The sequence below is a fragment of the Pelmatolapia mariae genome, linkage group LG12 (assembly GCF_036321145.2).
Source record: "Pelmatolapia mariae isolate MD_Pm_ZW linkage group LG12, Pm_UMD_F_2, whole genome shotgun sequence".
Classification (NCBI taxonomy): domain Eukaryota; kingdom Metazoa; phylum Chordata; class Actinopteri; order Cichliformes; family Cichlidae; genus Pelmatolapia; species Pelmatolapia mariae.
The window spans coordinates 35,948,980-35,960,471 of NC_086237.1; the positions used below are offsets into that span (position 1 = coordinate 35,948,980).

At 40.1% G+C, this 11,492-nt stretch overlaps 1 protein-coding gene across 3 annotated transcripts in view; it reads right to left on the reverse strand.

Annotated features, from left to right (window-relative positions):
- Nucleotides 1-11,143, reverse strand: part of kremen1 (kringle containing transmembrane protein 1) — a 64,313-nt gene extending 53,170 nt beyond the window's left edge. For all 3 annotated transcript variants that reach the window (XM_063489562.1, XM_063489561.1, XM_063489560.1), the window contains exon 1: nucleotides 10,804-11,143. In XM_063489562.1, the coding sequence (XP_063345632.1) occupies nucleotides 10,804-10,882 (79 nt within the window). In that variant the 5' untranslated portion in view covers nucleotides 10,883-11,143. The remainder of the gene's footprint in view (nucleotides 1-10,803) is intronic.
- Nucleotides 11,144-11,492: the final 349 nt, after the last annotated feature.

The following is an 11,492-nucleotide window of genomic DNA, read 5'->3' on the forward strand; positions in this document are numbered from 1 at the left end:
GTCTTAGTCCCCATAGGCTATGCAGTAAATCCATTACTCCTTTAGTGCACAGTAGCATTTAAGCATTTAAGCATTTTGCTAAAAAGTCCCAGTGCCAGATGAAGTCAGTGCATGTACTTTTGATTTTGTTGCTTTGCTAAACTTGTATTGTGGGCATTGCATTAAAGATTTATTATGCCTCCTTATGTACTTTTTGACTCATTATGCATCCACATAACATTAAAAGGAGACAGAGTGCCTGAGTATACTTTGAAAACAACAAGGACAAACTGCCTGGACAAGTATGTATCCCAAAAGACACAAAAAGAGTGTTTAAGAAGTGTACAAATCTTTTAGGGACATTGGCTTACTCATCATTTCAATGAGTGATGAGAGAAAAGGCAGCAGAAGCAACCATGTGTCTCTCCAGTAGATTGTTCTGTCCTGTGACTGATGCAACCACTTTTGCATGTCCTTGAAGGGAAATGCAAAGGCCTATGTTATTTCAAAAGTCATCTGAAAATGGGCAGCAGCTCCAAAGCTTGCCTTTCCTCTTAGGAAGAACGCTATACGTTAATCCAAACAGTTTCAGTGTAAAATACTGAGGTAGGCTAATAAATGTCACATTGAATTATTCACTCAAAGATGAGGTACTGTTCTCAGCAGCAGATAATCTGTCAAAAGAAATGGATGATGTGATGCACGATAACTCTAAACCAAACAACATCTTGTGACTGTTCTCCAAGATAGAAGCATAAATCTAACTGATTAGATAGAGTTTTATAAAGCTACGTATATATATATATATATATATATATATATATATATATATATACACATACATACACACACACACATATATATATATACATATATATATATATATATATATATATATATATATATATATATATATATATATGTGTGTGTGTGTGTGTGTGTGTGTGTGTGTATGTATATATATAAATATATATATATATATATGTATATGTATGTATATATATATCTATATATAGATATATAGATATATATATACACACATACACACACACATACATATATATATATATATATATATATATATATATATATATTCGGTTCGGTTCAATACTTTGGTGTCACGGTTCGATATTTTTTCGATACAAAAAAATGTTCATGCTTTTTTAATTTGTCATTTATTAAAATTATAAATATATATTTTAACTCAAAAGTACAGTTTTTAAATTTAATGTTGCTGAAACGACAAAGTAATAAAAAAATAAATATCTCATGGAAAAATCCCTCATCTTTGGAAAAGAGAGTTTATTACAGAGAAATGGCTCTTTCCAAAATAAAAGCTATACTATACGCTTCTTCTGGGATATATTCTCAGCAGCATATTAAACATATCAGGTCCCCATAAGGAGAATCATGTGCTAACGGCTGTCTAAATGACTCGGGTAAAGTTTGTAGCATGCGTGCTTGTTGTTTTTGTCTGCTTCCACTTGTCTTTGCACTAGGATGATGTCGGAGTAAATGTGCAGTCATATTCATTGTGTTCCCACTAGTGCTGTCAGCGTTAATCTGAAATGACATTAACGCCACAACAAGGCAAATCTCCGTTAACGAGCTACCGCGGATCGCCCCGTGCGTGGGGCTGGACGGCGTCAACACGTTAACGAGCAAACTGCGCTAACGCAGTAGTTCCCACCCATGTAATTGAGCATTGCGTGGCACATCCGACATACTGTTTTACTTTTGTCCATGATGCGCTTACCTTCAGGGTCATACTTCACATGAAGACCAAAATAGTTCCAAAGGCCAGATCTGAATGAGGGTGGGGGAGGTTCAATTTGCCATGTTGCAATGAGCTAAGCTTCTGTCTTGCTAGCTTGCGCTGCGCTCAGTGGATCTGCGCTCCACAGTGCAGCCTAGGCGGAGTAGTCGAACGCAGATCCACTGAGCTCTCAACACAGACAGCATCGTCAGAAGAAAAGTTGATAAAATAAATAAAAAATTTTGTATTGTTCGATACACATGCATACCGAACCGAAAGCACTGTATCGAACGGTTCAATATCGATACGAGTATCGTTGCACCCCTAATATATATATATATATATATATATATATATATATATATATATATATACATATATGGTGGGGTTACTGTGGAATGGGAGACATCTGGCCAGTGGACATAATATGGCAATAAGTAACTATTAAATAAAGCAATGTCTCTTTAGCTGCACTGTGTTTGAGGCTCAAGAGCTATTATGACAAACTAAGATCTCTGTCTCAGTACTGGTGATCCCAGGTTAACTCACATATTACTGTAATTACAAATCTTTCATTTGGAAAAGTATTTTGGAGATACAGCAAAACCCAGACTAAAACAGTTTGGCAGCCCCCCCATCTTGCATCTTTGCCTAGTATTAGCTCTTTACCTCGTTTCATAGATAGATGTGGAAACAGAGAAATAGGTCAGTTAGAATTAGTTTCGCTTTCTTTTCATAATAATTCTCTCACAGACACTAATACAGACAAGCTGTACCTATAATTTTGCCATAATCTCTGCAATTAAAAAAAATAACTAAAAAAAAAATAAACCCGTGGGGCTGTGCTGGAGTCAAGCATTTCCTTGTCTGCAAAAGTGGGTGCTAATTCTTTGTAAATTATCAGTGTGAGTAAATCATTCTATTTAATCTGCCATTACTGTGTAAAATATTGATTATTGCTGGTTGTTTTCACAACTCCAAAGCCTGGAAAGGACAAAGGATTTTTAAATAACTCAAAAACTTCCTCTTGCTGCTACACATGATCACATCCTTAATCAGCTCTCTCTCTCTCTCTCTCTCACACACACACACACACACACACACAGTACAGTAACACAAATCTGCACGAGTGGTTTTTGTGTGTGTGCGTCAGAATGTGCTGCACAGAAGCTCACCAGGAGAGGAGAGGTTTCCATCTCCATCTTTAAACCGGAAAAGCAAGGGTAACCGCAGCCCCCACATCTGAGACCCAGACTCCATGCTCCCACTTCCCATAATGCTCCCTGACACTCCCCACTCTGGGCACTGAGGATTTAGTCCTTATGTTAAACTCTTTAAGAACCCACTGTCTCCCCTCAAATCAATGCTTCACTGCGATCACCTCTGCCAACACAAGCTCGTGATTCTTCAAATGGCTGAGAATGGCCTGTTATTATCTCTCTGAGGCAAACGATTCAGAGCATCGCTCCTTCACACACACTCACCGAGATTACGCTGTCTCAAGGGTTACAAAGGTTGATGGCGCCCAGTCATAAACTGTATAGGCTGCGTGGACGAGCTGCAAGAAGATCAAGTCAAGAAAGATTGAGGATGTTGACTGGGTGAAAGAGGGAGAGATGATGATTGGAGGCATCCAGTGTGCCGTGTATGCATACACTTGTGGATATCTATATGTGTGTTTATATGAGTGTGGGTGTAGTTGGGAGAGAGGAACATGGCACCTCTTGGTTTGACACTTAACATGGCCCCTTTAAACTCTTAAGCAGAAACACTGAAATTTTATAGAGACTCCAGATGGTAAAAGCTGCTTCACAGTTAAACTTCACTCACTCACTCACACACACACACACACGCGCACACACACACACACACACACACACACACACACACACACACACACACACACACACACACACACACACATACACACAGAGCTGAAACTAAATTAAATTGGACAATGCTTTTCTGTCATTAAATTAAATGTCTTTTGGTTTCAGACTTTAGAAAAACAAGTGATTTAAAGATGTTATCTTAAGCGCTAACCATCTATGATGACCATTTTTAATTTTTTATCTTTTTTATTTTCATTTTATGAACTTAATAACTGTTTAATCATAAATTTAATTACATTTAAACCGGAACCTGTGCTTTTAATCTAGCAATGACAAGAAGTCCTTGTGGAGTTGCTATTTAATCTACAATTAAACGCTGCTGCTGCTGACCAACTAAATTAGGGGTGTTAAACAAAGACTCCAAGTGTGAAATTTGCAGTTTTTCTATAAAATTCATTGCTTCTTCAAGTTTAGTGAGCATTACTACACAGGGGTAGACATGCTTGGGAAGTTAAAGTGTTTCTAGATCATGACAAGTTGTTTGAATCGCAAAGACGTGACATACTATTAGGGATGGGAATCAAGAAGTCCCAGCAGTCCAATTTCTTGGAACTGTTAGTCTGCTTGTCTATTGATCCCGCTTATGGGTTCTCGCTACAATCAGTTGATTTCAGTTCGTGTGTTGAATGAGAAAAATGGCGGGGCAGTCCACAGGGTGGATACAGCCATTACTTTTATTTTTATTGCACAAAAGCACGAGAGCGCAATGGTAAAGTGCAAACTGCATCCAGGACAGAAATACTTCCAATAGTTATGCTGCTAAGACAACTTCGGCTCTTTTCAAGGACCTGCACAGACAGCATGCTAATACTAAGCTAGCCAAGAACCCAGATTGATGTTAAAGCTGAGTGAATATTGAACTCAGCAGCCAGAAATCGAAGCTCAACAGGTAAAAAACTGATGAGCAGTCAGACTCCAGCCTCCGTTTCTACATGTTCATGTTTCTAAAGTAGAATCACTGTGGCGATCACTTTCAAGTCTCTTTTTGCTGGTTTTCCTCATTGCTTTGTAAAAAAAATCCTTTATGTAATACTACGAGAAAGAGCTTGTGTGTGTCCTCAATAGATGTGGATTTGTGTTGGTGTGTGGGACGATAGCCTATAGGTTTAAAAAGTTAAATAGTAATTATTTAAGGTCAATTTATACAGTAACAAGAAAGTAATGTAACACGTAGTATAACAAATTACCCTCTCCTGGGAGTAAGTATTGTACTACAAAACCTTTAAGAATAGTCTTCTGTGTAATATGTGTAATAACCACTTTTTTGAGTAATGACCTCAGTACTGATCACAACAAAGAGGGAAAAAACCTACAACATACGCAAACATTTGAACACACAGCATGCAATTAATTTGTACAAATGTAATGTCTTTTATATGCTGCTTAGTGTAGGTGATAGCCGTCAAAGGGGAGCCAATGAGAATCGATAAGAGGATCAATAAGGATGCATAGGTTTAACTCATCCAGCCTACTTGAAATCACATTGGATTCTTTGTCGCCCAAAAACTAAAATGAGTTTGACACCCTTGAACTGAATGTACTTTGACAGCCAAACTGTCCCAGGTTTCACTACTGTATTATGGCAAAGTTAATTGTTATTTCTAGTCCTACACTCTAAGGTATGTGCTTCTGCCATGTTCCCCTGTTTTTCACAGAGGGGTGAGGTTAGACAAGCACAAACACACACAGGCACTTCACGCTAACTTGACATTAAGCCAAACATCTGAAAATAACTCCTATCAATCACACAACAACCCAGTGAAGACAGAAGCTGCATAACAGTTACCAAAATGAAGCTGCCACCTCTGTACAGTGTTATGAACCAGTTTTTCCTCGCCTGCTGCACTGCAAGACACTCGGTTCTGTCTGTAGTCAAGGGCGATGAATCGGACAGCGTCCAGGCCAACATCATGCCCTGCTGGATAGCGATCAGACACTGAGCAGGAAAGAAAGAGGGTTGCCAGATGCAACAGAGGGTTGCCAGTTTATGCAGCAGCTTATACGCAAGTCAGGCTACAAAGAGAACTCACAACACGTGGTCATTCATCCAACCATCAATTTATTTCATTTCTGGCCTTCAGACGCCCACGTTGAATAAAGTTTAAAAAAGAAGCAAAAAAAAAAACCCCTGAGATAAATATGTTAGCATGGCTAGATATGGAGCAAGCTCATTTGATAGGCTACATCACCAGCTTGACTTATCACGTAGCATTATTTCATGCATGTCTAGCTAATAAGAGATATTGCAAAAAGTGCAGAAAAAAGCAGTCCCATCAGGCACCTCACACTGCCTTCGATCAGGCCAAGATTCAGCTGGTCGAGCACAGCCTGATATTAACCTGATGTTTTTTTCATCAGGGCTTTTTTCTGACAGCTCTGTCTTCTGTGATCACATAATGAGAGTGCATACCATATTGCCAAAATGCCACAGCTTGCCCTTTTCAAGTTTCAGCTTGACACACCCAAAGCTAAGCGTTTTCATTAAAGTTGCAAAGAACAAAATCAAACGACGCACAGGTTAAAACTCCTCATATACAATGCACAGACTGTATACAAACAACTGGTGTTAAAACATCCTGACATGAGCTGGGGGCGGATTTGACAAAGAATTTGAGGAAACTGCACACTCATGCAGCAGTGACTTGTCAGTCACAACAGCCACACCCTAAAACATATCCTGCAATATTATCTATTTTACTCTTATTAGGACTGTAATTTAAAATACAGGCATCATCTTATATGAAATAAAACTTAAAACTAGAGATCATAAACTCATAGGGTAACTTTTTACTAAGGTCACAGATTTCATTAATAGCATGGCCATTTTCTCCAAACTTTCTACATATTTAGACTTTTTTGTAATCAGAGTCATAGCTCTCTGCTGCCTATTTCTTTAAGCTTCTGTAAGTGCCATGTCAACTATAGAATAGAATCATATAAGATCATAAACAGACTTATGAACGATGCGTGTACTTGGCTATATTTACAAGTAAAATGACCACAGATATAATGTTAGAAAGCAACACAAATTCACTTTATTTGCTAAATCTAATGATAAAGTCTGTAGGTGTGCAATAGTGTGATAAACCAAAGCATAATGACCACTGCTAAAGTTGAGAAGTTTTTCTTAGAAACCTAAATCCCACCAAACTAAAAACTGAATACCAACCCAACAAATAAATACTTGACTGGTCAAATACCCAGGTACACACAAAGGTAAGACTACTTATTATGACACTGAACGGGGGATCATGGAGCACAAGTGTTTCTAATATGTTGCCATGTGACTCTTTAAATTGGGTGGCAGAGCAAGCACACCAGTAAGGTTCTTGTTTTGAAACCTCCTGGCCTTTCTAGATGGAGTCTTCACCTGCACAGGTTTCCTCCAGATGCTTCGGTTTCCTCGCATCATTCAAAGGCAGTTTAGGATAATTGGTGATTTACAACTTTCTCTGCATGTGAGTGGGAGAGTGTGTGGCTATGTGTATCTCTATGTTAGCCCGATGATGGACTGGAGAAATCTACTGGGTATATTCTCCCTCTGGCCTAATGATAGCTGAGATTCCTGTCCATGGTGACCCTAATAAAAGTAAGATAAGTGTTTAAGGAAGGAAGGAAGGAAGGAAGGAAGGAAGGAATGATTCAATTCAATTCAATAGCGCCAAATCACAATAAGTTTCCTCAAATTGCATTATATTGAAAGGTAAAGACCTACAATAGTACAGAGAAAACCCCAACAATGTGATGCCCCCCTAAGAGCAAGCACTTGGTGACAGTGGGAAAGAAAAACTCCCTTTTAACAGGAAGAAACCCCTGGCAGAGCCGGGCTTGGGTAGAGAAGGCCTTCTCCCGTGACCAGTTGGAAGTGAGGGGAGGAAGACAGGAAAAAAGGCAAGGAAGCGATTAATAATAAAGTTGTGCATAAAAACATAGTGAGTGAAGAAGAAGCACGCTTCACTCTCTTCTCTCTTCAACTCCCAGCAGCAATTGGCCCTCCTGCAGCATAACTAAAGTCGAATTCAGGGTCACCTGATACAGCCTTAACTTTATGCTTTGCCAAAAAGGAAAGTTTGAAGCCTAATCACAAAAATAGAGAGCGTAAGTGTGTACCTCCCGAATCCTAACTGGGAGCTGGTTCCACAGAAGAGGGGCCTGAAAGCTGAAGGCTCTGCCTCCCATTCTACTTTTAAATATTGTAGGACTACAGCTAAACCATCAATCTGAGAGTGAAGTGGTGAACTGGGGTTATATGAGGTCAATGGAAGGATGGATGGATCTCTTAAATCTAACACATACCCATACACACATCCCTTGTCTTTGGCAACGGGTTGACTGACTCTGTCCAAAGGTGATAAAAGATGGCTGCCATTACCCATAAAGCAAGCTAATAAGCATTCCACATTGTCATTGTTTATTCCAATAAAAAGCAAAATGCATGAGTTTAGTATTTAATGTACAGCCATACAGGCCTCTTAAAACAGTTTTAACAAAAACTCCAGGAAACTACTGGCCATGGCCCAAAACAAGTGCATCAACAAAGACATGAAGTTTTGTTTTACGCTTCAATTTCTGAAGAGAAATAACAAAAATGTAAATAATTAGTGAACTTTAAAGCTGCTGTTTTATATAGATTTTGTTACATTTGTGTTCAGTCTTGCAAACTAAGTTCATCAACCGCACACTGACGCCTCATAGACGGATGTGAGAGTGGTAATGATCTTCTGATCAAACTGACCAAATACCTATGAGCTACACCAGCATGTACTGAGACAAAAAAGGACTCACACACCCAGATTTGAAAGTTTTAAAAGGGAAACCACCTTACTGTAATGTCAATACTTGAAAATTAATTAAAAAGCTGTGTGAATTGTGTGAACTAGTTACATAAACAAAAGACTTTAAGTTTCACCAGTGGCCACCCATCTTCCACCTACTAGTAGAGACAGTCCTGGTTACCAGAAACATGAAGATCATAAATCTGCCATGATTCACCAGCTTGAGCTTGTTTAAGACAACAATGCCATGAGCTAGATCATTACTGGCTTATAGACCAACTCAATTACACTTCATCTTGACAGTTCTGACAGACTTCAGCTTCTACTTGTGTGTACATTTGTAAGCAGCTGCCAAGAAAACAACAGCAGGATGCAGTTGGGCACAACAGCATGTAGGAGTCTAAATGAGTTTCTTTTATAAAGCTTCTTTATAAAAGATAAGGGTCTGTGGTTAACTATCACTCTATAGTGGGAGTGTTAAGTGTGCTGTATGGAAGAAGAGCACACTGTCATATTATATGTTGCATAATGGTACTTAACTGCTCCACCGCTACAACCATCATGCCATCTCTAACCCTTGGATACATTTGCACTTAGGTGCATGTTTGCATGTGTGCACAGCACCAAGTGCGTGATTACCACTGAGCAGGAGATGAAGAACACTTTGCTGCTAATACACTTCTGCTTGATCCAAAGCTGCAGTCCACAAGGACAGAGAAAGCATTTCAAGTGTAACTGTTTAAGGTGCTGTCTCACAAAGGCGGCAGCAGCACCAGCAGCAGCTGGCTTTCTGGACGACATAATAAGCTGCTGCAGGTAATAACTTCAGCGGGTAAAGGAAAATGCCGCTGTGCTGAAAAATTCATATTTGCCCAGACCCTGATTTGTTGCTTAATAACATTACAGATCTTCCCTTGATTCTTTTCATCCAGATATCCAAACACTGAATGGAACCGTTCAGTGCAATTCAGCTCTGCCTGCGCCACAGAGCCCATCTTCCTCAGCTCTCATTACTTTGAAAGACATAGAAGGGCTTTTACAGTGCATTTCTCCTTTAGGTGCTGCTGGCTTTAACATTCAGTTTGACCTCACAGTCCAGTCAAATTGAGGGTATTTAACCTTCAACCAGCAAAGACAGCCAAAGTCATTTCTATCATTTACAACAAGAGACTGACTTCTTGTAGAGACATTAAATTATTGTTTTATTTTACAGTAAATATGGCACAGCTGACAAACTAAACATAAACTTGGCCTTTTCTTCTCCCCTGTGTTATGAGGGGGAATACCATTGCTTTAAATACTTTGTTAATACATAGGTACACATGGGAGTACTTACGCACTAGCCCAGATGGTGGACCCTCTAATTTGAAATCCAAGGGTATAATTAAGAGACAAAAAAATTAAAAAGGAAAGCATGAGGATTTGCTGCTTCGACATGAAACGCGGCACAAATTACAGCAAGGAGAAGCTGGTTAGTGCGGTCATCATTATTAGATATTCACATTCAAACAAAATAGTCTCAGAGAAGGCGGCTCTCACTGGGGATCCGGCTGTTACTTTGAAGTGCAGCAGATAGACGCAAGCGTACCCTTTGCGTATTAATCTGAACTTGATGGCAAATTAAACGGGTGATATCAGATGACTTAGCGGACGGTTTCAAGTTCATTCCGGGGAGAACCCGTATTTGCACGGTTCAATTAAACAGCCAGCAGGCCTCCTCTGGCGACATGATGTTGGGAATGAAAAATGTTTTATTTCTGCAAGAAAAGCTGAAAATGCAATAAGTTGAAATGTATCCGTTGAGCTTTGAGGGGCTGATGTAGAAGAGGTAAATAAAAATCGAGCCGGATGTGTTGGAAAGTGGATTGTGTGGCAGCTGCAGGTTTGTCTTATTTTAATGTAATCAGGGAAACTCGCCGTAAACTTCATGGTACGAATGTGTCCCGGACACCTTACAGTTAGGAGCACAAGTGTTTATCTTAGTACGTGTGGAAGTGACGCCTGATCGTCAGACCAGACACTTCACTCCAGAGCACCACTCTCCTCCCTGCAGCCGAAAAATCAAAACAATTTCCCTGTGAGCTTTGGCTGCTCGGAGGGAAACTGTAAACCTCTCAATTAAATACCTCATGCCGTTTGGGAAACAATGCCGTAGTGGGATTTTTACCAAGGCGATTAACTATGAATGAAGTTACTGGTAACTGCAAGATGTGGGATAGCGTAACAAATACCAAGAGTATCATGGTAATATTTAGGACTGCTGCACCTTTTAGTGCGAGTTGTGCTGTTTGTTTGTTTTTTTCTTTTTAAAGAGGAGAAGCGCTTGTGCGTCGCGCAAAAGAGGAACTTTGGAGACGCAAACCCGTTGCGAGGAAAAGGCGAGAAGAAAAGTTTGACTTACCGGTGTCGAAATCATTAAAAGCCGCGGAAGAAATAAAGCCAGCGAGAAGCAGAGCAGAGGTGACGGTCCAGGAATCCATCGTGTGATTAAAGAGTCTGAATTCGCTCTCAGGTGAAGTGCAGCCTGACGGACGGGTGCGCAGACCGGCGGGCTGCTGGACCGACTGACTGGCTGGCTGGCTGACTTGCTGCTTGGCTGTCTGTGTCTGTGCAGGAGTCGCGCTTTGGCCGGTGTTAAAAAGTCCCTGAACTTCAAGGCAGGTCCTACAGCTACTACTACACTGACACCACTACGACGAGACCAGATAGTAGAAAACAGGGATCCTATTTCCAACCCATGTGACAGGAAATAGGGGCAATGGATTCAACCTGCAGCACTGGGAAAGCAGCAGAAAGAAAAGAGGAGGAGGGAGGGAGAGAGGGTGGCGCGATGGGGTTTTAAAGGTGGTCTCTGTGGTGCAATGAACAGCAGGTCCGCAACGGTAAAAATCAAATCACATCAAAGCATAATAATCACAACTGACCGCAAACCAAGTTTAATATTACAGCTAAACTAAAACAATATCATAAATCAGTATCCAGTACAATCACAACGACAATGAAGCATGTTTTTAGGTCAACACAGGCAGAGTAGCGACACAGCTGAGGCTCAGTACTACCATAAAGCAGGGCAGTTAATGGAAAACATGC